Source organism: Mandrillus leucophaeus, unplaced genomic scaffold (assembly GCF_000951045.1).
Source record: "Mandrillus leucophaeus isolate KB7577 unplaced genomic scaffold, Mleu.le_1.0 Scaffold59, whole genome shotgun sequence".
In the NCBI taxonomy this organism is placed as follows: Eukaryota; Metazoa; Chordata; class Mammalia; order Primates; family Cercopithecidae; genus Mandrillus; species Mandrillus leucophaeus.
This window is the reverse complement of record NW_012106363.1, coordinates 3209318-3234202: the sequence shown is the minus strand read 5'-3', so window position 1 is coordinate 3234202 and position 24885 is coordinate 3209318. Positions and strand designations below refer to the sequence as shown.

At 56.8% G+C, this 24885-nt stretch overlaps 3 protein-coding genes across 7 annotated transcripts in view; all 3 read left to right on the top strand.

Annotated features, from left to right (window-relative positions):
- Positions 1 to 3735, top strand: part of MYCBPAP (MYCBP associated protein) — a 26819-nt gene extending 23084 nt beyond the window's left edge. The window contains exon 19 of the mRNA XM_011999252.1: positions 3566 to 3735. Coding sequence (XP_011854642.1) covers positions 3566 to 3667 — 102 coding nt within the window. The 3' untranslated portion in view covers positions 3668 to 3735. The remainder of the gene's footprint in view (positions 1 to 3565) is intronic.
- A 1024-nt stretch (positions 3736 to 4759) lies between these two features.
- Positions 4760 to 15893, top strand: EPN3 (epsin 3). 2 transcript variants are annotated; one of them, XM_011999250.1, is made up of 10 exons: positions 4760 to 5190; positions 8528 to 8735; positions 8818 to 9228; positions 10191 to 10309; positions 11296 to 11424; positions 12340 to 12427; positions 12899 to 13168; positions 13340 to 13444; positions 13575 to 13805; positions 13947 to 15893. In XM_011999250.1, exons 1-10 carry the CDS (start codon positions 5080 to 5082, stop codon positions 14276 to 14278), a joined length of 2004 nt encoding a protein of 667 aa, XP_011854640.1. In that variant the 5' UTR covers positions 4760 to 5079; the 3' UTR covers positions 14279 to 15893. The 2 variants fall into 2 exon arrangements, with proteins under 2 accessions (XP_011854640.1, XP_011854641.1); XM_011999251.1 differs by adding an exon at positions 10991 to 11071 and having other exon boundaries at positions 4904 to 5190; positions 8528 to 9228.
- A 3411-nt stretch (positions 15894 to 19304) lies between these two features.
- Positions 19305 to 24885, top strand: part of SPATA20 (spermatogenesis associated 20) — a 9128-nt gene continuing 3547 nt past the window's right edge. The window contains exons 1-14 of one of the 4 annotated variants that reach the window (XM_011999246.1): positions 19305 to 19501; positions 19926 to 19973; positions 20489 to 20659; positions 20759 to 20823; positions 21015 to 21169; positions 21248 to 21391; positions 21491 to 21692; positions 22190 to 22320; positions 22419 to 22523; positions 22744 to 22818; positions 22916 to 23125; positions 23206 to 23398; positions 23719 to 23887; positions 24176 to 24387. In XM_011999246.1, the coding sequence (XP_011854636.1) occupies positions 19425 to 19501; positions 19926 to 19973; positions 20489 to 20659; positions 20759 to 20823; positions 21015 to 21169; positions 21248 to 21391; positions 21491 to 21692; positions 22190 to 22320; positions 22419 to 22523; positions 22744 to 22818; positions 22916 to 23125; positions 23206 to 23398; positions 23719 to 23887; positions 24176 to 24387 (1957 nt within the window). In that variant the 5' untranslated portion in view covers positions 19305 to 19424. Of the gene's footprint in view, positions 19502 to 19869; positions 19974 to 20218; positions 20368 to 20488; positions 20660 to 20758; positions 20824 to 21014; positions 21170 to 21247; positions 21392 to 21490; positions 21693 to 22189; positions 22321 to 22418; positions 22524 to 22743; positions 22819 to 22915; positions 23126 to 23205; positions 23399 to 23718; positions 23888 to 24175; positions 24388 to 24885 lie in introns of those variants that run through there. The other 3 variants (XM_011999249.1, XM_011999248.1, XM_011999247.1) reach the window with 3 other exon arrangements.

Genomic DNA, 24885 nt, shown 5'->3' with positions numbered 1-24885 from the left:
GCTGGAAGTCTCATGCAAGGTTCAGCCCCTCCAGTGGGACTGGGCCCAAGTCTGGCCCTGGCCTCAAGCCCTTTGAAGTAGGACTGAATTCATGCAGACCTCCTAACCCTAGTCCTGGGCCATGTTTTTTCTTGGTTGCCACCCAAGGCAAGCCAGAACCCCCTCCAAGCACTTGCCCTGGTGGGGAACAGTGAGGATGCTGGCTGCTCAGGCGTGTGGCATTTCCACAGCAGTTCCTGGCACCAGGGTCTTTGAAGAGAGGGACCCAAGCCTCTGCAGGTTCAAGGACAAATGAGGAGTGATGGCATTTCTCCACTATATCTTGCCCTCTAGTTTGCAGCTATGGCGAGATGTGATTGACAGCCTGGTGAGCCATTCCCTGTGGCTGAGGTCTCTGCTGGGCCTGCCTGAGAAGGAGACCATCTATTTGAATGTGCCTGAAGAGCAAGGTTAGATCTTGTGCAACCAACCACACCTCTGCATAGCCCTCCTCATCTCTCTGAATGGACAGGCAGCAGTGCCTGGGCCAGTCATACTCCTATGGTGGAAGCTCTGCTAGGCTGAGTCCATGGAGTAGGCCCCTTACCCCCTTCTGTCAGCTGCCAGGATGTGGTACCCAGAAGCTACCTTAGTGACCACCTTGGTTTAGTAATCCCAGCAAAGTTAAATGACTTATCCATGGTCGTTCATGGGAGCATGGCAGAGCCGGGACCAGAACACAGAAACACGACAGTCCTGTTTCATGAAGTCACGCGCCTACCAGGGCTCAAGGCTATTGTCCTTTGCTTTTCCACCTCCCCTCAAGCCTCCTCACGTGCCTGCAGCATCCACTAGGCTGCTGGGGGCCTGTCACATTTTCTTCCACCCACCTCCCTTAGATCAAAAATCACCTGCCATCATGGAAGTGAAGGTACCTGTGGGGAAAGTTGGGAAGGAGGAGCGGAAAGGAGCAGCCCAGGAAAAGAAGCAACTGGGGATCAAAGACAAAGAAGACAAGAAAGGAGCCAGGGTACTCGGGAAGGAGTCATGCTGGGGCGTGGTCTGGGCCAGGTGGGGCTGGGGAGGGGATTGGAGGGGCTGCAGATGTGGGGGCTGTGGAGGTGGGCATGTGCCCAGGCTCTCCCAGTGAGCTACTGTTGAGGACATCCTGGGCCTACCTCTGGTGCTCCTGAAGGCTGTGTGTGTGTCCCTCTCCCAGCAGGACCGTCCCAACAGCAAGAAGCACAGGGCAAAGGACGACAAGAAAGTCATAAAATCTGCAAGTCGGGACAGGTTTTCCTCGGAAGACCCTATCCCTGACATCAACCTCCCTTCTCAAGAACCCATAGACCCCCTGGTCATGGAGAAATACACCCAGAGGCTGCACAGCGAGGTGAAGGGAAGCACCCAGCAGCCATTCCCCCGCCTCCCACCTGCCTCATTCATTCTGTTCAGTCTGCAAACAATAAGTGCCCACTCCATCATGGTGGAAGCAGAGCTGCTTCAGGAAGGGCATCCTTGTGTGTGAGACAGGCCTCATGAATAAGAAATGTGCCTAGCATGTTAGGTGATGAGCACGATGTGAGAGAAGATAGACCAGGCAGGGAATGGAGGCACAGAGGCCTCAGTGAGGAGGTGACAACCCACGAAGACTTGAAGGGAGAGGAAGGGAGGCCAAATGGATGTCCAGTGAAGAGTGCTTTAGGCAGGGGGAGCAACTGCCACAGGAGGGAGGGGCCAGAAGGGACAGGGTGGTAGATGGGGAACAGGTCATAGGGGTGAGGGATGGTTTGTAGGCTACTGTGAAGACTTGGGATTTTTCGGAGTGGAAATGAGAAGTCATGCAAGGTTTTGAAGAGCAACGCGATAGGGTCTGATAGGCTTTAGAAGATGGCTCTGGCTGCCCTTTGGAGAACAGACTCTAGGGGAACAAAGAGGAAGGAAGCCCTTCTCTTTATGCTGCTTCCACTTACTCCCCGTTAGGTGCATCCTGGCAGACGTGTTCCTTGGGAGAACACCATGTAGGGTGCATTCCCATCAACTGTAAGGTTTTTGAAGGACTAGAGAGACTTCATCCTAATCCGTTCTTAAGTAGCAGGTCCTTAGAGATTCACCCAGGTTTTCCGTTTTGTTTTTTTTGTTACTGTTGTTGTTTTGGAAGGGAGGTCCACAAAGCCATTTTCAATATATCAGTATGTCTAATGGCCACGCCTTGTATTCTTCTAAGGTGGACACCTGGGGAGCTGGGATTACATCATATATGTGTTCACACTCTGGATCTCATTTGATCAAAAGTTCCCTTTGCCACTGGTGACATCACTAAGATATCTGATGGTTGATGGGGTCTAGAAAGTAATTAAAGGGCTCTGAGGACCCACGGGGGTCGACCCTTCCATGGCTCTTTGATATTAAGAATCAACTAGCAGACCAGGTGCAGTGGCTCATGCCTGTAATCCTAGCACTTTGGGAGGCCAAGGTGGGCAGATTGCCTGAGCTCAGGCGTTTGAGACCAGCCTGGGCAACATGGTGAGATCCCGTTTCTACTAAAAATACAAAAAATTAGCCAGGCATGACACTCACCTATAGTCCCAGCTACTTGGGTGACTGAGGCACAAGAATCGCTTGAACCCGGGAAGTGGAGGTTGCAGTGAGCTGAGATCATGCCATTTTACTCCAGCCTGGGTGACAGAGCAAGACTCTTATCTCCAAAAAAAAAAAAAAAAAAGAAAAAGAGAATCAATTTGCTGGCCAGGCACCAGTGGCTCACACCTATAATCCTAGCACTTTGGGAGGCTGAGGCAGGTGGATTGCTTGAGCCCAGGAGTTCGACATCAGCCTAGACAACACAGGGAGACCCCATCTCTTCAGAAAAAAATTTAAAAAAGAATCAACTTGCCTGGGCTTGTATGATCCAACCCCATTGGAGGGCTCAGTCCCAGAGACCTTTCAGTGTGTGGATCTGTTATCATACAGGAAGGAAAATTGGCCTCCAGAAGACCAGAGTAGAACTGGGACTGAGCCCAGGCCTACCCCAAACAGCTAAATGGGCACTGCTCCATGGGATCCCTGGAGTTCCCCTTTAACAACCTGGCTCCAGTGCCTCCATATGTCAAAGGTACCGGCGCAGGGCCACCTCCCCAGATTGGTTTCAAAAATAAAACTGCAAAAGCAGGTGGATTGCTTGAGCCCAGGAGTTCAAGACTAGCCTGGGCAATGTGGTGAAACTCCATCTCTAAAAAAAAAAATAGAAAAAAATTAGCCAGGTGTGGTGGTGCACGCCTGTAGTCCCAGTTACTTGGGAGGCTGAGGTGGGAGAATCACCTGAGCCAGAGAAGTCAAGGCTTGCAGTGACCCATGATCACACCACTGGACTTCAGCCCGGGTGACAGAGAGATCCTGTCTTAAAAAAAAAAAAAAAAAAAAAAGGCAAAACCAAAAATTATTTCAGAAGAACTTTGAACTTGTGAAATTCTTTCACAAACAACTGGTTTCTTTCCCCTCTCCAGCTATTCTCCCACAGCACAGTTGATATATAGGTGCTTCCCACAGAGCAAACCCTGCCTGTGACGTTGTCCCGTTCTTCCAGGTCCATGGGCTGCTGGACACCCTGGTGACCAACCTGATGGTCCTGGCTGATGAGCTCAGCCCCATAAAGAATGTCGAGGAGCCTTTGCGTCTCTGCAGGTGACTCTCGGGCCCAAGCAACCTTCTGGAAAACGGGTTAATGAATAATAAAGAACCTTCAAGTTTCTACTACTTCTGTGTGCCTCTGTGTCTTACATGATGGATCTTGGCTAGGTCATCTCCTGTTCCAGGTCCTCCCATGTCCCGTCTGCCCTCAGATCCCCTCCTGCCAGCTGCCAGAGCCCTCCAGCAGGAGGAGAGACAGACATAGCTGGGGAGGTGATGTGAGGGATGCCAAGCAGAAGAGCGGGTTGGTAGCAAGACAAGGAGTCGGGTGACAGGACACAGTGTGTCACCTCTGGTAGTCCCTGCCTCTGGCTTCCTTGTCCCAAACTTTTAGGGTCATGCTTCCTGGAGCCAGGTCTTCCCGAAGTGTCATCACCAAGTATGACAAAGTGTGAGATGAGGAGTAGAACTAGACCCATGGGACCTGGCTCCCTGCTATCTCCCTTCAGCTGGGTCCCAGGGCCCCAACTCAGTCCCTGCAGATCATGCTCACCACACCTCTTCAGCTCTAGAGGCCACATCACCTTGTTATTTTGGGGTCTAGTCTTCCTTATCCCCTCCTCATCTCAAACTATCTGGTCTTGAGCCATCTTTCTGCCTTAAAAACAGCTGCTGATCTTCATGCTACCTCCCATGCTCAAGGGAACATGAAACAGGCTAGAAATGGCTCTCAGAAAGGTACTGTCAGCTCAGACTCATGCCCATCATTGTCTTCTGTCAGTCATAACCATTTGGGACTGGGTTCCCCATGTGAACAGCACTTCAGGCTCCCAGAGTTTGAAGAACAACTTTGGTTTATGGGTGGGTGGGCGTCCTTAAGTGGGCCTCAGGGATCCTCCAGTTGAGATGCAGAAGGAGGATGGAGAGCAGGATCTGACTCCGTGTGGGAAAGGCAGGGAGGGGGCTGTGCTGGAGTCCTGATGCCCTCCTCCCCTAGAAGGCAGGGGCTCCACCAAAAAGCCAGCCCCAGGGAATGGCCCTACCCTCTCCTTTAATGTCCTCCTGGCCCAAAGGAGGAAGGGGAGTGATGTGGTGGGGGTGGTGGAGCCCCCCTCCTTTCCCGTTGAAGAGGCAGGGGAAGGGTTAACTCAAAGCAGAGGGGATCGGGTTACCAGCACTGGCTCCAGATCTGCACTTCCTGGGGGCGGCCAACAGGCAGGCCCCCCACCTCTCAATGCACCACCTGCTTGGCCAGCAGGAAGGGGTTAACCTGCCCTGCGCTTCCTCCTGTGTCCTGTTACTGCTGAGGCAGACCTGCCGGGCCAGCTGAGCAACTTTCCTCGGAGTGCTGCCTGGCGCTGGCTAGGAGGCAAACGCACGCGGGAAGAGCTGCTACCCATTCCAGGGACCCTCTGAGGGGTCTGCGCCTCCTGGGAGCAGGTGGGTCTCTGGGACGAGGGTCCATGGTGGATGGCTCTGGAGACGCTCCCGAGGCTGTGCCGTCCCCCTGCTGCACAGGTTGGAGGGTCACCGCAGAGGCTACTCGGGCCGGGGCTGGGGCCGAGGGAGCCCGCACTGGAGGTAAGCTCCTCCCTGGCCCCCTCCCTGGCAGTGGCGGCATGGAAGGTGGGAGTTGGTGGGGAGCAAAGAGTGGGCTTGGGGCTTAGTCTCTTTTCCAGGTGCGAGGGAGAAGGCTGAGCTGTAGAGGACCTAAAGGCTTCGTTCCTGCCACCCCTCCCTCCCTGCAGCCCCCAGAAAGGGACTCAGGGCCCCCTCCCCATCCATCCTGGGACTTAGTATCTTTGGTGGCATTCCCCACAGACTCCTTCTGCACATCTCTGCTGTTTCCTCTTCCTCAGCCCCTCATGCACACCTCTAGCCTCAGGGTAGCCCCCCTCCCCCATCTCCTGTGCTCCCAGGAGGCAGCTGTTACAGTGGCCAGAAGCTTAGAGCTCAAGCTCACCCCCATTCCTACAGCATCAAGAAGGGCACTGTCATTCCCCACTGCTCAGGCTGGACCTGATTTGGAGGCAGGGGCTGGAGCCCACCTTAGCAGAGGACGGGAATGGGGTGTGGGCTGGGCTGGTGGGTGCACAGACTTTGCGCAAACTCATGCACGTGTGACTGGACAGATTTGGGTTCTTTCCATTTCTCTGAAGCCCTTGCTGGGGACGAGCGAGCTGCATTTTTCGGTCCTGACTTTTGGGAAACTCTCCAGATCCCCCCATCCTGCAGGCCCTGAGAAGAGCAGCCCCTCCCTACTGCGCAGTTCTCCTTGGGACCCTGTATGTAGGCGAGAGCTGATACTCCATGCCCCGTGGCCCATCCCACCGCCTGCTGGCCATGCTCCCATCCCCTCAGCCTCCTCCTTCCCCTGTCCTCTCCCTCATCTCTGAATTCTCAGGCCCTGCCCTCTCTGTGCCCTTCCCTCCACCTGACAGGGTCCGGCTCAAGGTCACTGCAGTAATTCCATCTCCAGCTGCCCAGGGCTGCTGCTGCTACCGCCACTGCCTTATCGGCCGCTGGGTTTCTGTTTCACTCCCTTTTATTTCTGGGCATATTGTGTTCGATAAAACCCTTTGCTTGTAACACTGCTGGCAGCGCTCCCAGCTGCTCCCTCCTGCGTTCCTTCCTTTCCTCCTCCCCTCTCTGTGCTCTGGCAGCCTCACCGTGTTCCCTCAAACTCCAGAGAAGGAATATCAAGGTGCCTCCCCATGTTTCTGACCCCACACTTCCCCCCAGCCCCTGCAGGGATGTGCAGAGAATGCCCACCTCCTGTGAGAAAGGTACAGGCAGGGCCGCTGGGCCCACACTGAGAGTCCCCTTCCAGAGGCTGGTGCCCCTACCTGGGCCGGGCCGGAGGGCCAGGGCAGCCAGGTCCAGGTAGGGCTCTGGTGGAGTCAGTGCTCGACTGGTTCTGCTACTTCCAGTGGCCAGCCGGTAGGGGTGTGCGCTGGGCGGGCTTTGGTGCACATTATTTCCCATCTTGACTCTGCCACCCCCAGCCACGGGATGGGGAGGTGAAGGCAGGTCTGAGTCACTAGCAAGGGGGAGGGCAGGAGTTAAACAAGTTGTGGCGTGGCATCCCCACAGAAGGCCCACCACCCGCTGGAAGGAAAGACAGACAGAAGACAAAAGGTAGGCTGCGCTGTGGGCCAGGCACTCTCCACCTCGTCTGCTCCCACAGGATCCTATTCTCTGGGCCCCAAACAAAACCTGCCAAGGCGTGTTTTCAAAGCGTGGGGCCGCTTTGAACTGAGCCCAGCACTGGCGGGGCTGGGGTGGAAGGAACATGGTGTCGGGTGGGGGAAGGTCTCCTTCAGATTCCTGCTTCTGGCAGCCTGGGGACCAGCTGGGGCAAGGGCTGGGATGGAGGGTGGAGCCGAGAGTTGTTTGGTGGGTGGGGGAGAGTCCACGCGTGAAGTGGAAGCTCTGCAGGCCCAGCCAGTGTGTGTGTGCATGCACAGACCAGCGCTAGTGTGGGAGGAATGGCGGTGGTGAGGGAATTCCTCTTTTGGTTTCTGAAAGGGCCTTGGGAGGACCTGGGGCCTGGGGTTGTATTCAGCAGACAGCTTGGACCTGCGGCTATTAGGGGCGAATTGGACTGGCCTGGCTTTTCTCCCTGCTGGGGTAGCAGAGGTCCACCATGTGTCCAGGGCTTTGGGGCTTTGGAGAGCCCAGACTGTTCCTACTTTCAGGGAGCTTCCATTCTAGCTGAGAAGGTGGGACTGAGACAGTAAAGCAAACCGATGAATTAATGACTAAGCTGGGTAACACTGACAATAAGGATTAGATTAGTCTTCTGGAGACCTAGATGTTAGTCGAGGCTCTGCCACTTACGTGCCATACGACGCACGCAGGTCTCATCCCTTCTCTGGCCTCAACACTTTCATGTGTAAGTGGGGGGTGGCAGTGGTGGTGGCAGGCGGGAGTGTTGGCTTTGGCCAGATCTCTGAGGGGCAGCCTTCCTCAAATGATCCTTGCTTTGTTGCCTTCTGGCCCAGTTCACAGCATTTCTTCTGAGCTCCCCTGACTTGCTGGTTCACTCCTCCTTACTCTTCCCTTGGATCTTGGATCTCAGCTCCGCCACCACCTCCTCTAGGAAGTCTCCCCTGATTTTCCTGGCTTGGGTCTTCCTGGGCGGCTCTGCACTCCCACACTGGACTGTGATTTTCTGTACCCTCTCAACTGAACGTGGGTGGACCAAGGCGTGTGTTCTGTGCCTGGCATGATGCCTGGCTCAGAAAAGGCCTCCAGGAAATAGGTGTTGAATGCACCAAACTACAAAAATTAACAATATGAGAAAAGTGAGCTGAGGAGTTGGGAAGGACAGGTCTTAAGCTAGATCTCAGCAGAAACAGAGGCGGTGGCGTAGCAGAAGCAAGGCAAGCGAGCCTTCCTGGAATCCCGTTAGCATTCCCCTATGAGGCCATGCACTCTTAGGTGGGGCTTCCTAGGGTCGTCTTGGTCCCCCATGTAGCAGCTCTGTGATCTCGGACAAGTCACTTAATATTACAGGGTCTCACTCTGTTGCCCAGGTGGGAGTGCACTGGCACGATCATGGCTCACTGCAGCCTCCAGCTCCTGGCCTCAAGTGATCCTCTTGCCTTGGCCTCCTGAAGTCCTGGAATTACAGGCATGACCCACTGTGCCAGGCCCATTTAATACTCTAAGCCCTACCTTTCCCATCTGTGGATGGAAACAATGACAATAGCATCTTTGTGGTGTGACTGTGAAGATAGATGAGCATGCAAAGCTCCAAGTGCCTGCTGCATTATAAGTGAAATAAGAACATGTGCCGCTGAAGGCTATCCCTGGAGGCAGGGACACTCTGGCCAGGCCTCATTTACTTGGTCAGTGGCTGAGTGACCTGTAAGGTAGGCCTTTGCCCCTGAATTCCTGGCCCTTTCTTCCTCAGCCCCATGTGGAACCCAAGGACGCAGCTGCTTTGCTGAGAACACAGCGGCCCATCCTTCGAGACCGTGACCTCACCACAGTGGCCCTCAGCCCTCCATCTCCAGCGGGGGCGAGGGCCACCCACCTCCAAGTCTCCAGCCATGACGACCTCCGCGCTCCGGCGCCAGGTGAAGAACATCGTGCACAACTATTCCGAGGCGGAAATCAAGGTGCGCGAGGCCACCAGCAATGACCCCTGGGGCCCCCCCAGTTCGCTTATGTCCGAGATCGCTGACCTGACCTTCAACACAGTGGCTTTCACCGAGGTCATGGGCATGCTGTGGCGGCGGCTCAATGACAGTGGCAAGAACTGGCGGCACGTGTACAAGGCTCTGACATTGCTGGACTACCTGCTCAAGACAGGCTCTGAGCGGGTGGCCCACCAGTGCCGCGAGAACCTCTACACCATCCAGACACTCAAGGACTTCCAGTACATTGACCGCGATGGTAAGGACCAGGGTGTCAACGTGCGCGAGAAGGTCAAGCAAGTGATGGCCCTGCTCAAGGATGAGGAGCGGCTGCGGCAGGAGCGAACCCATGCCCTCAAGACCAAGGAGCGCATGGCACTGGAGGGCATTGGCATTGGCAGTGGGCAGCTGGGCTTCAGCCGCCGCTACGGCGAGGACTACGGCCGCTCCCGGGGCTCCCCGTCCTCCTACAACTGTGAGTGAGCCCCAGCGTGTGGCTGGGATGGGGAGGTGGCCCGACTTCCAATCCTGGCTCTGCAATCCAAGCCATGGTTCATAATACCTACCTCCGAGGGGTGTTACGAGGATTCAGACATAAGGAATGTAACATGCAAGGCACAACACCCGGCACATAGGAGGTGCTCAACAAGTTAGCTCAGATAATAATGTTGTTACAGATTCATCATCATTCGTTAGCTGCCTGATAGGATGGCATGATGGTGGAAGCATGGGTTTGGAGACAGATAGCATTCTTTATTCTGCTTCCTCCAAGCTGTGTGACCTGGGCAACCAGTTCTCTGAACCTCAGTTTCCTCATCTGTACAGTGGAGATAAGCTCACCTACCTCCACTGTTTGATTTGAGAATGAAGTGAGACCAGGCTCAGCAATGTCCTCTACCCCGAGCCCAGACGTATGGCATTTCCCTTCATCCCCCTACCTGAGGGCAGCTGCCGGACAGTCCCTGACTGTCCTGCCCTGAGTTGTGGGGGCTTCCCCGATCTGAGGAACACTCAGAATGGCCCGCCTTCCCTAAAGCCTTTGACAGTTTGCTGAGGGCTGTGAGGCTGTGACCTCGTTGGACTAGAACCTCCTATCCTTGCACTTCCCTTGCCCCCAGGCAGGACAGGGTCCATCTGGAAGTCCAAGAGCTGGAGTCAGGGTACCTGGGTTCAAGTCCTGCTTGAGGACCCTGGTCAGATGCCCTAAGTGCTGCCTGTGCATCTGCTAAGGAGGGATTGGAGCCGTCCCACCGGCACAGGGTGGGATGGGGAACTTACAGAGAGTGCCCAGCACACTGCCTGGCCCACGGGGGCCTCCACGGCCTGTTGTTCCCCTCCTCTCAGTTCTCTTCTTTGAGCCTCAGCTTCCTGGCAGGCAGAGGGGTGTGGAAGCTAATGGGTAATCGTGTGGTCACAGAGACATGATGGTCGTTGCAGCCTCCTCTTCGTCACCCCGCTATACCTCTGACCTGGAGCAAGCCCGGCCTCAGACATCAGGGGAAGAGGAACTGCAGCTGCAGCTGGCCCTAGCCATGAGCCGTGAGGAGGCAGAGAAGGTGAGGCCACGCCACCCCACCGTGGTGGGGAGGGGATGGGCTAGAGGGAGAATGCCTGGGAGCCCCTCAGCCTTGACTCAGGCTCTGTCACCCGAAGCCCCACTCCTGTGCTCAAGGACAGCACAAGACCCACTGTCTCTGTCGGTCTGTCGCAGGCAGGGACTGCCTCCCCGCCTCCAGTCCTCTCCACCTGGCCTGGAAAGAGTAGCGAGTGTGCAATTAGGGGCACCTGATGTGTCTTGGGGGGCCTGCTACCACCTCATGGTGGAAGGGGTGAGTGAGCTCAGACATTGCTAGGAGACACTGGGATATGCTGCCCGCCCCCGCCCACCAGCTATCCTCGTGGGGAGACAAGGATGGGCCCCCGATATCATCAACTTTGCCACTACCTCTGTGGATCCAGGAAGACCAGGCAGGAAGCAGCTGGGCCTCACACAGGAGGGCCTAGAGAACTCTCAGAGGATTCAGAAGCAAAAGATCAGTCTTCCTGATCTTTAAACTGCATTTCAGATGCAGGCAGGAGAAGGCCACGCCCACCCTGCTGACTGAGGGGCAAATGGCCCATGCATACTGAGGCTGGGCATCTGTCTCTCCATCCCCATGACCCAGGCAGGGCTATACTGCCCTTCTGCTCCCAAGGTGGGAGCACAGGGCCAAGTTCACACCTCTCTTCCTCCGCAGCCTGTCCCCCCAGCCTCCCACAGGGATGAGGACCTGCAGCTGCAGCTGGCTCTGCGCCTGAGCAGGCAGGAGCACGAGAAGGTAGTGGGCTGAGCCCTCCCGGCCGCCGGTGCTGCTGTTGCTGCTGGTGGTGGAGGTGCTTCAGGGCACTAACAGGCTCCTCCTGCTGTACCCGGTGGCCCTGCCGCTCCTAACCTCTCAGCTGCCTCCCACCTGCACTCTCTCGACTCCAGCCTCGGGTGCACAGGTCCCCGGATTCCAGCCTGCGCTGCTCATGCTCCTGACCCTTTCTGTGCCTTCTGCAGGAGGTGAAATCCTGGCGGGGTGATGGCTCTCCCATGGCCAATGGTGCAGGGCCTGCCGTCCACCATCGGCGGGACAGAGAGACCGAGAGAGAAGAGAAAAAGGAGGAAGAGAAACTAAAAACCAGCCAGGTAGGGAGTGGGCTGGGGTGCGTGGGATGGACAGGGCCTGAGACATGGACTAAGTATTTGTAAAGAGAGAGCAGAGTAGTGCTTGGCATATAGTAAGCACTGACATGTTTATTAGATGAAATAGGTGTGGGGGTGTAGCAGCCCTAGTCCCACCCTGCACGGGCTGATGACTGAGTTAACAGCAAAGTGGGATGCACAGGGATCCTGATCAGAGACCCCTGGATTTGGGTTCTGAATTTGCTGCCACTTACTCTATGACTTGGGGCATGTCACTGTCATGGCCTCAGTTTCCCCTTCTGCACAGTGTGCTTATTGGATAGTTCCAGCTCTGATATGTTAGGATTATGTGATACTGTCGATCAAGACTAAGGTGGGCCCAGGCACATGGTGCTGAAAACACCGCGGGCTCATGGACGTATTTTCTCCACATGGGGAGTGAGCAGCTGCTGAGTGCAAGGCTGCCCTCCAAAGCTGTCCATGTCATGCCCGGATGCTGCGGTCTCCTTTCTGCCCATGTTCACTGTGGCCAATTTCTCTTGGACACTGACCTAGGGAGGTAGGCTGGTTGAAAAACATCTGCCTTTGGCCTTCCTGCCCCTTTCTGCTGGCCTGGATTCTATCCCCGCTCTGTGACTTCAGGCAAACCCATTCCACCCTCTGTGCGCTGGCTGGCTCATCCATAAAATGGGCACATCACCTGCCCTACCTACCTCACAGGGTTGTTATGAAAATCAGGTACTCTGTGGATGAAGAAACATTATAAACTGTAAAGCACTGTGTCGAGGTGAGGGATCATGAATAGGTATCTGTGGAATGAATAAAGAGAATGAGCTGGCATTAGCCTGACAGGTCAGGGCCTGCCCTCCCTCCAGGCCCCACCCACTTCTGAGCCCCGGCTGCCTCTCCCCTCCACAGTCCTCCATCCTGGACTTGGCTGACATCTTCGTACCTGCCCTGGCCCCGCCCTCCACACACTGCTCTGCTGACCCATGGGACATCCCAGGTGGGCATGCAGGGCTGCAAGAGACTTCCAGGCTGGCCTGAATGCCCCCCTCTTCCCAACCACTTGCTGGGCCAAGCACCTCCCCACCTCCCCACAACATCTGAGTGTCACCGGGCAAGTCACTCACCACCTTGAGCCTCCACCACCTGTGGGACGGGCTTTCATAGTGAGGGCTATGGAGAATGTCTGAAGGGCCCAGCTCCTAGGAAACACAGCAAATGTTCTCTCGCTGCACTCACTTGCTCAGCATGTCCCTGCCTGGGAAGGTGGCCTGAGTCACCCACACCTGCAGGTCCCAGTTCCTGGGGTCACTTGCCAAATACGGGCTCCAGCCTGCTGGGTGGTCCTGAGGCCACAGTCCATCTGTGACATGGATCCCCTGCCTCCCGATTTGGGCTGGGTAACTGGGAAGCGCCCTGGGCAAGGGATAAGGGTGGGCCTGGGATCATGTCTATGCTGTTCCCATTTCAGGTTTTAGGCCGAACACAGAGGCCAGTGGCTCCTCCTGGGGGCCTTCTGCAGACCCCTGGTCTCCGATCCCCTCAGGAACCATCCTGTCCCGAAGCCAGCCCTGGGATCTGACTCCCATGCTCTCCTCCTCTGAGCCCTGGGGCAGGACCCCAGTGCTGCCTGCTGGGCCCCCCACCACAGACCCCTGGGCACTGAACTCTCCCCACCACAAACTCCCCAGCACTGGGGCTGACCCTTGGGGAGCCTCCATTGAGACCTCCGACACACCTGGTAAGAAGAGGGCCAGAGCATGTGAGTGAGGGGCTGGAGGACTTCCAGGCAGAGCCAAGGGGGCAGCAGATACTGTATGTGTTACCAGGGTAGCTTCTCTGGAAAGGGGTTAGACCAGCACCTGCTCTTTTTGCCAATCCATCTCCTCTCCCTCTCTTCCCCCAGCTGTAGGTGCTGCCTCGGCCTTTGACTCATTTGCCAAACCTCCAGAATCCACAGAGATCAAGGAGGGGCTGGAGCAGGCCCTGCCCTCTGGGAAGCCCAGCAGCCCTGCGGGTGAGTGGGGCAAGGGGATGGTGAGGCTCTGGGGAACAAGGGGCCCACCCCAAGCAGCCTCTGTCCTCTTCCTCCCACATCGGGCGCCAATCCCTCTCCCCACCAACGAGCTCTAGCATTTCTATTCCAGAGCTGGACCTGTTTGGAGATCCCAGCCCCAGTTCCAAGCAAAATGGCACGAAGGAGCCAGATGCCCTGGACCTGGGCATACTAGGGGAAGCACTAATCCAGCCAAGCAAAGAGGCCCGAGCTTGCCGGACTCCCGAGTCCTTCCTGGGCCCCTCGGCCTCTTCCTTGGTCAACCTTGACTCGTTGGTCAAGGCACCCCAGGCTGCAAAGGCCCGCAACCCCTTTCTGACAGGTAAGACGTCCCTCAATCCAGGGGCTCCTGCTTTCAGAGCCTAGCCTCGGCCGGAGGAGCTCACTCTCCTTCCCAACTTCCAAGACCTCCCGGTGTAGGGCTCTGAATCCCGGGTCGCTCCAAGCCACTCTCGTTCTGCAGGTCTCAGCGCTCCGTCCCCCACCAACCCGTTCGGCGCGGGCGAGCCGGGCAGGCCAACGCTAAACCAGATGCGCACGGGGTCGCCGGCGCTGGGCCTGGCGGGCGGGCCCGTGGGGGCGCCCCTGGGCTCCATGACCTACAGCGCCTCTCTGCCCCTCCCGCTCAGTAGCGTGCCAGCCGGCTTGACCCTCCCTGCCTCGGTTAGCGTCTTCCCGCAGGCCGGAGCCTTCGCACCGCCCCCAGCGGGCCTGCCGCAGCCGCTGCTGCCCACGCCGAGCTCAGCCGGGCCGCTGGCCCCGCCCCCGCAGACCGGCAAGAACCCCTTCCTCTGAGCGCCACCCCTCCGCGGGCCGGCCTACGCATGCGCCAGGCGCCCCGCGGCCCCGCCTCCGGACCCGGGGCTGGGGCGGGGCGCGGGTGCTAGTGGGTCGCTGAACCAGTGGCGGCTGGAATCACGCGGCGGCTCCGGAAGCTGGACATGGACCACGGCCCGGGAGCTAGAGACTGAACGCCCGCGTAATAAAGACTGGAACCCTAGTTCTCAGCTCTCACCAAGTGGACTTTTTGCGAGGTGTGGCGGCCGGGTCTCGACCACAGCGTGGATCACCGGCTGTCAAGGAAACTGCAGCTGCACAACGCGGGGTGCAAAACTGCCCCCGCTTCCTTTACAGCTCCTCTTAACCCTCACCTCCATCCCCCGTCACCCAGGCACCTTCGCTTCCAGACGCTCCCAGGCTGTCATTCAATTCGGTCATTTCATTCATTTATCACACATGGGCACTGGGGCTGAGCTAACAGCAAGAGACAATAGGTCTTTGTTCCTATTTATTGGGTACTGCTTATGTGCTAAGCAGATCAGCTTATTTAATCCTTGCAACGACTCTCTGAGGTAGACAATATTGTTAATTCCGTTCGGGACCCTGGCTACATAATTTGTGGGGCTCAATACAAAATGAAAATGTGAGGGCTCCTTGTTCAAAATCGTGTGAAGAATTTCAAAACAGGGACAGCAGAGCATGAAACCAAGTGCAAAGCCCACTGCAGGGCGATTGCACAGATCTCTCACCTTGCAGCCGGTACTACTCCCATTTTTCAGGCAAGGAAACCGAGGCTCACGTTAAATGGCATGCTCAAAGTCACAAAGCTGACATGGGGTGGGGCTGGAACTCAGAGTCAGACAGTCTGGCTCCAAGGCCAGGAGCTCCCAGGCAGGGCCCCAGAATTAATTCAGCAAATATTGACTGACTGCTGTGGACAAAGTGCTGGGCTCACCTGGGAAGGATCCAACCTCCAGGAGCTTGAGCGCAGCAGGGTAGACAAGCCAGGGGGCAGCAGGGTAGACAAGTCAGGGGCACGTGATGCGGCTGTGGCAGGAGCCAAGTGCAGGAACTCCCAGGCTCCTTTGTTTTACTGAGTCACCTTAAATCTAACTCTGCCTTCTCCCTTGCTTCACCAAGGCTGGTGAGAAACTCAGTCTCAGCCACAGAGGGGGAATCAGACCCCTTCTAGGGGTTTATGTGGAGTCTGGGAAACCAAGGGTGGGGTGAGGCCTGGTACTCAATCCAGGAGGGGCCCCTATGACCAGCCTTGCCTCTTTTTCTTCTCAATGCTCCCTGATCACTGGACCACTGGACACTGATGTGTCCTCAGTGCTTGGGGCCTGGCTCTGCAGGCAGCCTGCAGCCAGCCCCCATCCCCTTTAGGGACAAATGACCTTCCACCAAAGTCGGTGAGTGAAGGGACACAATGCCACTCCCCTTCCTAAGGTGGGGGTAGAGGAAGGGAGTCCCACAATGGCAGTTACAGACAGGATGGACAAGAACACCTGCTCAGGAGTCAAACTGACAGGGCTGAAAGTTCTGCTCTAAGGTTTGACCCTGACAAGAATCACTTAGTAATAAGTGGTTATGCTCTGTGACCTTGAGTAAATTACTTACCCTCTCCCTGTCTCTGTGCCTGTGTTTCCTTACTTGTCAAATGGGATCAGAAGTTTCTTCCTGATGAGGTTGCTATGTGGATGCCCCCAGGCCCATGTCCATTCAGCTCAGGGCCCACCCTCTTCAGAGACTGACCATGAGGCACGAACCCATCATGCCTTTCACTCCTGGTTTTGCCAGGCAATACCCAGAGTCCAGCACCCATCTATTAATATCTTCTGCTACACCCAAACCTGGGATGATTCCATCCTTCTTGTCCCCTGACCCAGCCTTTGTGGCCCTGCCACCCAGTCTCTCTTCTTCTAAACTGGATCCCCCTGAGATCTCCCAAGGGGAGCTGTTTTGTCTCCCACAAAGAAGAGGTTGATAGCCTTGCTTCCTGCCTCCCTCCCTACAAGACCCCTCCTGCTAGGAGGGTGGTGCCATAGGTCATTCTGTCTCCTCCCTGCCTGGGGCTGCCACTCCACCTCATTTTTGGGATGCTTCGGTCTTGGCTCATGGTCTTCTCATCCAGCTCTTACCTCAATTTCAAGTTCAAGTCGCTCCATTATCCAAGGACCTTACGGCCCCTTGACCTCTCAGTGACCCTCACCGTGGTCACACTTGGAGGTTTGTCATCACCCCAAATTACTCTACATTCAAGGCAGGCTTCCGGCTCTCTGAGCTTAACCTCATTCCTTCTAGCCAGAACATGTTATTTCGAGCACCCGCTGGACCCTCCGGCTAGCCAACCTGTCCAACAACCTGCCACACCCCACATTCTCAGGGCCACCCAGGACCACCACCTCTTCTATCCTCGATGGCGTCCACCACTTTCTCTCAGATGAATCCTTCCCATCGAAATGTGTCTTAATTAGCTCCATCCATCTTGACAGTGTCTTCCCAACTTTCCCCTCATGTCAAGCACGCATCATCTCTCTCTGTTTCCCCTCCCTTTCCTCTTCCTCCTCAGCTGACTGGTCGACTTCTGCTGTCAGCCTGACTTCACTAGAACGACGCCCACTAAGCGCACCAATGGCCTCCGTGTTGCTGAAGCCAGTGGACGTTTTTCTGTCCTAGCCAGGCTGGCCCCTCAGGAGTCTGACATGTAGACACTCTGTCCTTCGTCTCTGACGTGCTGCCCTGTCTGGGTTTCCTTTGCACCCTGGCTGCTCCCCGTCTGTGTCTTTCTTTTTCTTTCTTTCTTTATTTTTTTTTTTTTTGAGATGGAGTTTCGCTCGTGTTGCCCAGGCTGGAGTTCAATAGTGAAATCTTGGCTCACTGTAACCTCCGCCTCCGGGTTCAAGCAGTTCTCCTGCCTCAGCCTCCCAAGTAGCTGGGATTACAGGCATGCGCCACCATGTCCGGCTAATTTTGTATTTTTAGGAGAGATGGGGTTTCTCCATGTTGGTCAGGTTGGTCTCCAACTCCCAACCTCAGATGATCCACCCTCCCCGGCCTCCCAAAGTGTTGGGATTACAGGCGTGAGCCACCGCGCCCGACCTCTATCTGTGTCTTTCACAGGCTCACTCAAGCCTGGACCTGAGCCCTCTTCTCTGCTCTGCTGCACGGTCTCCCTGAATCAGCTCCACACCCACATGATCTCAACAGTCAAGACCCCCAATCCTCTCTCCTGACAGCCTCTCCTCTGAGCAGTGCTCTGAGCAGTGTCATCACTGTCTCCATTTGCACATCTCAAACCCGCAGGTCCAACAATGAACCCCATGAGTTGTCCCCGCTCCCCACCCCATGCCCTCTCTTAAGGGAGTGGTCCCACCTTCCAAGTCACCCTGGATACCGCCTTCTTTGTCGCTGCCAATCCTGATGACGTTTCCTCCTTGACCGACCTCCAGCCCATTCCCTTCTCTGCATCTCCGCTCTCCCATCTCCCCTGGGTGCTGCTATAGCCTCCTATCTGCCCCCGCTTTCACTCTTGTGCCTTTCCAGTTCATTCTCCACTGGGAAGCTGGTGGGATCTTTCCAAAATGCAGATCCAACCAGGTCACCCTCCTGACTAAAGCCTTTCAACAGCTTGCTTCTACTATCATCAAAAATCCCCTTCTCTGGCCAGACACAGTGGCTCACACCTGTAATCCCAGCACTTGGGAGGCTGAGGCAGATGGATCACTTGAGGTCAGGAGTTTGAGACCAGCCTAGGCAACATGGCAAAACCCCGTCTCTACTAAAAATACAAAAATTAGCTGGGCGTGGTGGCACGCGCCTGTAGTCCCAGCTACTTGGGAGGCTGAGGCACAAGAATCGCTTGAACCTAGGGCTGGAGGTCAGCAAAGGACCTCTCTCTGCAAGAGAGAGCCAAGATCAAACCACTGCACTCCAGCTTGGGCGACAGAGCGCGATCCCGTCTTAAAAAAAAAAAAAAAAAAGAAATTGAGTCGGGCACGGTGGCTCATGCCTGTAATCCCAGCACTTTGGGAAGCCGAGACAGATGGATCGCCTGAGGTCAGGAGTTCAAGACCAGCCTTGAACCCAGGATGCAGAGGTTGCAGTGAGCTGAGATCACACCACTCCACTCCAGCCTGGGTGACAGAGCAAGACTCCATCTCAAAAAATAAAAATCCCCTTCTCACAGTTCACGAGTCTCTCCAAGATCTTGCCTCTGCCCTCATCTACTCCCTGTCTTCCCTCCTTCTGCAGTTGCTCACCCCTCACTCACTGACAAGCCACAGGGCCTTTGCACAAACTGTACCTCTGCCTCCTTCCCCAGTACTCCCCCTGAGCGCCCTCTACGTTCCTTCCTCTCATTCTCCATGTCTTCACAAATGTGATTTCCTCAGGGAAGCCTTCATCCTTTGCCCCTTCCACCAGATCAGGTCACTTGTTATGTTGTACCCTCACGGACTTGTCACGTGGGTGTTTATAGATTCATCGGTATGGCTGTTGAATTAGCATCTGCCGCTCTCAACAGACTGTGAGCCATGTGAGGGCAGGAGCCTCATTTCTCTCTGCCCACCATTGTATACCCAGTGCCTTACAGAGCAGCAGACGGCAGACACTTAATAGATATTGGCTGAATGTAGCCAATGAGGCCATGTGTAACCTATGAGACATAAAATGGGCTCATCAGTATTATTTAAGGAAGGCTTCCTGGAGTGGGTAGGATTTGAGTAGGACCGAGAGATGAGGAGGTTGCAACAAAGCTTGTTAGCTGGTGGACCTGGCCAAGGTACGCCTTCGCCTTGCATCTCATTTCTCATTTGTAAAAGGGGCAGGGGTTGGACAAAATGAGCTGAAGCTCTGGCATCCCATGGCCCTAGCATCCCCCAGCCCTGGATCCCACAACTCTCCCTGTTCCCATGAGAAGGGCTGTCCTCTCCACGCAGGGGCAGAGCCCAATTTTATGCACAGAATGGGTTTTCCCAAGGCCGGAGTGCCTGATCTGCAATTCTGTGCTCGGCCGCAGGGTGACGCTCGGAGACCAGCCACACTGTCCCAAGTCCCCGCGAAGACCCGCCCGCGGCTCCATGGGTGCCCGACCCGCCCCTCACAGTCTCCTGCCCTCCCTTCCTATCCGTAGCGGCCGGGCCCAAGGCCCGGAGCAGCCATGCTGGGCGCACGGGCCTGGTTGGGCAGCGTCCTTCTGCTACCCCGCGCCGGTGTAGGCCTCGCCGCGAGCCGCAGGTATGGGCACTCCCTGCGCTTGCCTGCGGGCTCAGTGGAGGGTCTCCCGGGCACCGGTCCCCAGTGCCTGTCTGGACGACCCTTGCATGCCTGGCCCTTCCCCCACCCCACCTCCAGTATGCTTCTGAGACCTGGCCCTGGCAGTAAGGTCCTCCTCCCCTCCCCTCCCCTCCCGTCCTCATTCTTGCCCTTCCCTCCCCTCCCCTTCCTTCCAGTGCAGTGCCAACTCCCCAGGGACTGTTCTAACACCACTTCCAGGAAGCCTTCCTTGCACCCCAGCGCTGGATGCTGGGTCGAGGGCCTTTCTCCAATAGTACCCTGTGTCCTGTCACAGCCCTTTATTGCTGCATGGACCTTTCGTTATTTAGGTCAGCTTGCACTGCCCACTTCCAGGCTGAACTCCCTGAGGTCTCTGATTCCTTAGGTGTCCTGGGGTCTGGCCCAGGACCTGGCCCCACAGGAATCCCAGCAGGTGGGCGTTGAGTGAGGGAGTCCCCATGTCTAGTTTCCTCTGTTTGTCCCTCACCTGGTCCAGTCCCAGACCCTACTGCTCTTGGCCTGTGCAGCCACCAACAGTGGGCTGCCTTCCGGTGGGGCCACACCCAGGCCTGCCAGAGAGATGCCTCCAAGCAGCTGCTCCAGGAAGGGCCCGGGGAGGGGCCCCGGGAGGGGTAAGAATGGAGCCCCAAGAACCATTCTGCCCATTGTGACCCGCCCTGACCTCACAGCCATCCTTCCCACCACCAGTTCCAGGAGGTTGGGGGAGACTAACCTGGCAAGGAGCCCCCAATGAGCCACCTCTCCTCATCCCCCAAAAAACATAAGGGGGAGCACAAAGGCCACAGTCTCCCCCATGGTTCAGAAAGGTGGGTTGGGCTGGGAGCAGCGGTCCTACCGGGGTGCTGAGTGGAATGGGGCAGGTGCTGGGGGGCCTGGGATAAGGTGGGTGGAGGCCCCCAGCTTGCCTGATGCACCAGTCCTCGCCAGGGGTAGCTCCTCCCGGGACAAGGACCGAAGTGCGACGGTCAGTAGTTCAGTGCCCATGCCTGCTGGAGGGAAGGGAAGCCATCCTTCGTCTACACCCCAGAGGGTCCCCAACCGCCTGATCCACGAGAAGTCACCATACCTCCTACAACATGCTTACAATCCTGTGGACTGGTGAGCACTCTCCTGGGGCCCTGCCTGGAATCACTGGGGTCCTAGACCCCTCCCAGACCCCCTGGGCTACTGAGTGATGCCCCACCCTGCTGGGCCTAGGTACCCCTGGGGACAGGAAGCCTTCGACAAGGCCAGGAAAGAAAACAAGCCGATTTTCCTCTCAGGTAATGCTCCCACCTTCCCTGATATGGGGTTGTGGGCAGGGAGTGGCAGTGGATGGGGGAGGGTCTTCTTGGCCTGGCGGGTCTTCCAGGAGACTAGAGGCCAAGACGTCTTCCATCCAGCCAGGGCCACTTGGCCAGCCTCCCTCTGACCCGTGGCTGGCCCCCTGACCTCTCCCCATGGCCCTGTTCAGTCGGCTACTCCACCTGCCACTGGTGCCACATGATGGAAGAGGAGTCCTTCCAGAATGAGGAGATCGGCCGCCTGCTCAGTGAGGACTTTGTGAGCGTGAAGGTAGACCGTGAGGAGCGGCCCGACGTGGACAAGGTGTACATGACATTCGTGCAGGTGAGCAGTTCTCCTCGGGAGTGTGCGCGCCACATGGGCTCAGGGCAGCTCCCCTCACCCTCGCCCTCTCTCCGCCAGGCCACCAGCAGCGGCGGGGGCTGGCCCATGAATGTGTGGCTGACTCCCAACCTCCAGCCCTTTGTGGGGGGCACCTATTTCCCTCCTGAGGATGGCTTGACCCGAGTCGGCTTCCGCACAGTGTTGCTGAGAATACGAGAACAGGTGGGTGTGCCTGGGGGAGTTAGGGGACCAGGGTGGGGGACTAGGAAAGAAGAGCCCCTCTCCCCAGCTGACCTCCGGGTGTGCCTCCACCTCCCGCAGTGGAAACAGAACAAGAACACCCTGCTAGAAAACAGCCAGCGTGTCACCACTGCCCTACTGGCCCGATCAGAAATCAGCATGGGTGACCGCCAGCTGCCGCCCTCTGCCGCCACCATGAACAATCGCTGCTTCCAGCAGCTGAACGAGGGCTACGATGAGGAATATGGTGGCTTCGCTGAGGCCCCCAAGTTTCCCACGCCGGGTCAGTGCCCCATGCCCGCCTTAGCCCGGGCTTTGGCCTTCTGATTCCTATGCTGGTCAGGGACCTACTGGCTCCTGGCCTCACCCATAGCATCCTGTCCTCCTGACTGGCAGTGACTTCCTTGCCCCTAGCCTGTCGGTAGCTATCGGTGAAGACCCGACTGCTGGTATCAGCAGTGACCCTCTCACCTTGACCTAGGTGATGACCTTCTGTCCCCTTACTTGGTCAGTGACCCAGTGACCCTGGCTTGGCTAATGACATTCTGGGCTCTGGGGGGACAAGTAACTTTCTGGTCCTCTGTGAGTCAATGGTATTCTGACCTCTGGCTCGGGCTATTACCTTCTGTCCTGTGGGTTGACTGTTGACCCCACAGCCTGTCTAGAGACTGCCTGTTGAGTGAACTCCCAGCCTCTGCCTGGCCCAAGGCCTCTTGACCACCCTGATCTCTGTCCCCACTTTCCCATTCTCTCACCCCCATGTTCTTGGTGCCCCCACAGTGATCCTGAGCTTCCTATTCTCCTATTGGCTCAGCCATCAACTGACTCAGGATGGCTCTCGGGCCCAGCAGATGGCCTTGCATACCCTGAAAATGATGGCCAACGGGGGCATCCGGGACCATGTGGGGCAGGTAACAGACACTGGGTGTTCCCTGGAGGCGCAGCAGAGGGCTGTGGGGTGGGGCAGAGGCTGGGACTAGCCTCCAGCTTTGTATTCCACTTGGTACAGGGTTTTCACCGCTACTCCACAGACTGCCAGTGGCACGTCCCTCACTTCGAGAAGATGCTGTATGACCAGGCACAGCTTGCTGTGGCCTATTCGCAGGCCTTCCAGGTGATCCCTGACCCCAGCCCAGAGAACAGGCATCTCACTCTGGCTGCCCCTCCCAAGGCTTTACTGGTGACTGCGGCTCCTCTTAATCTGAATCCCCTGTTCCCTCCCATGTACCCACCACCCAGGCTTCCATCCCCAACCTGCCTCGGAGAATGTTGTCCCCTTCCACCTGGGCCTCCCAGTGGCCTCTGTTCACAGTCTCCTTTCTTCCCTTTGTTAGATCTCTGGTGATGAATTCTACTCTGACGTGGCCAAAGGCATCCTGCAGTACGTGGCTCGGAGCCTGAGCCACCGGGTGTGTGTCCGTGGTGGCAGGCGGGCCTGGCTATGGGAGGGGTTGGCGCCTCCACTGCCCTGTGGACCAGGGCCAGCCAACTCTCCCCTCCCCACAGTCCGGAGGCTTCTATAGCGCGGAGGATGCAGACTCGCCCCCAGAGCGGGGCATGCGGCCCAAAGAGGGTGCCTACTATGTGTGGACGGTCAAAGAAGTTCAGCAGCTCCTCCCAGAGCCTGTGCTGGGCGCCACCGAGCCGCTGACCTCAGGCCAGCTCCTCATGAAGCACTACGGCCTCACAGAGGCTGGTAACATCAGCCCCAGTCAGGTGAGGACTTCTGGGGTCACCTGATGGGCCCTGGAGCCTGCCAGGCATGTGAGCTCGCAGACAAAGGCCATTCTCCTCAGGACCCCAAGGGGGAGCTGCAGGGCCAGAATGTGCTGACCGTCCGGTACTCGCTGGAGCTGACCGCTGCCCGCTTTGGCTTGGATGTGGAGGCCGTGCGGACCTTGCTCAATACAGGGCTGGAGAAGCTCTTCCAGGCCCGGAAGCATCGGCCCAAGCCGCACCTGGACAGCAAGATGCTGGCTGCCTGGAATGGTGGGGTGGCACATCTGAGACCCAGCCTGTCTGTAGGATCCCCCTTCACAAAGCCCCGTCTGTTCGGCACCTGCTAACTGCCCACTCTCCCTTTATTAGGGTTATTACTCTCAGTTGACAAACAGAGTCTTAAGGAACTTGAGTAACCCTCCCAAGGTCACACACAAGGGCTGGGAACCCTGCCATGTCTGGCCTTGGAGCCCAAGATCTCAGGGATCACCCATGGCTCCAGGGAGGTGTTGGGGCCCAAGGTGATGGGGTGGAGTTGCCCGGAGGGTCCTGGCCAGCTTCTCACCACTACTTGTCTCTCCTGGCTCCAGGCTTGATGGTGTCAGGCTATGCTGTGACCGGGGCTGTCCTGGGCCAAGACAGGCTGATCAACTATGCCACCAATGGTGCCAAGTTCCTGAAGCGGCACATGTTTGATGTGGCCAGTGGCCGCCTGATGCGGACCTGCTACACCGGCTCTGGGGGGACTGTGGAGCACAGGTTGGGGGCTGGGTAGACTGGGAGGGCTCGTCTCCCCACACATCCCCAGCTTACCTCTGCCCTACTTCTCCACTCCATGTGGACTCCAGTCCTGGCTCTGCCAGGTGCTTGCTGTGAGTTTGTAGCCTCCCTGGGCCCATTTACTCATCTGGGAAGTGGGCTGATGGCACCTGCCCAAGAGGGTTCATCTGGAGGGTTAAGTGAACAAATGTGTGAACGGGCCTCCTCTGGGAAAGGCCCTCTCTCCTGGGACTCTCCCCAGCCCCTCCCCTAATGCCTGTCCCCCAGCAACCCACCCTGCTGGGGCTTCCTGGAGGACTACGCCTTCGTGGTGCGGGGCCTGCTGGACCTGTATGAGGCCTCACAGGAGAGTGCGTGGCTCGAGTGGGCTCTGCGGCTGCAGGACACACAGGACAGGCTCTTTTGGGACTCCCAGGGTGGCGGCTACTTCTGCAATGAGGCTGAGCTGGGGGCTGGCCTGCCCCTGCGTCTGAAGGACGGTCAGTGGGGGTGCAGGGCTAGTCTGGGGTCCTGGGAGGTGTTAAGTGCAGCGTGCGCGAAGAACTGGTGTGGGCAGAAGCCCTCCTGGCTTTGTGTCTCTGCTACTTATTAATGGTGTGATTTTTGGCTGCTGTAATATTTCTGAGTCTCCTTTTCTTTTTTTTAAATAGAGATAGAGTCTTGCTATGTTGCCCAGGCTGATCCTGAACTCCTGGGCTCAAGTGATCCTCCCACCTTGGCCTCCCAAAGTGCTGGGATTACAGGCATGAATCACTAAACTCAGCCTCAGTTTCGTTTCCTTCCTTTCTTTCCTTTCTTTTTCTTTCCTTTCTCTCTTTCTTTCCTTTATTTCCTTTCTTTTTCTTTCCTTTCTCTCTTTCTTTCCTTTATTTTCTCTCTCCTTTTTTCCCCTTCCTTCCTTCCTTCCTTCCTTTCCTTTCTTTCTCCCTTCCTTCCTTCCTTCCTTCCTTCCTTCCTTCCTTCCTTCCTTCCTTTCT

What these genes read in the sequence shown, in the direction of transcription:
- EPN3 (XM_011999250.1), top strand. Translation starts at nt 5,080, where the DNA reads ATGGCTCTGGAGACGCTCCCGAGGCTGTGCCGTCCCCCTGCTGCACAG. An exon ending in ATTCCGAGGCGGAAATCAAG is followed by an intron (nt 8,736 to 8,817) that starts GTGCGCGAGGCC and finishes CCTTCAACACAG; the next exon opens with TGGCTTTCACCGAGGTCATG. An exon ending in TGACCCATGGGACATCCCAG is followed by an intron (nt 12,428 to 12,898) that starts GTGGGCATGCAG and finishes TTCCCATTTCAG; the next exon opens with GTTTTAGGCCGAACACAGAG.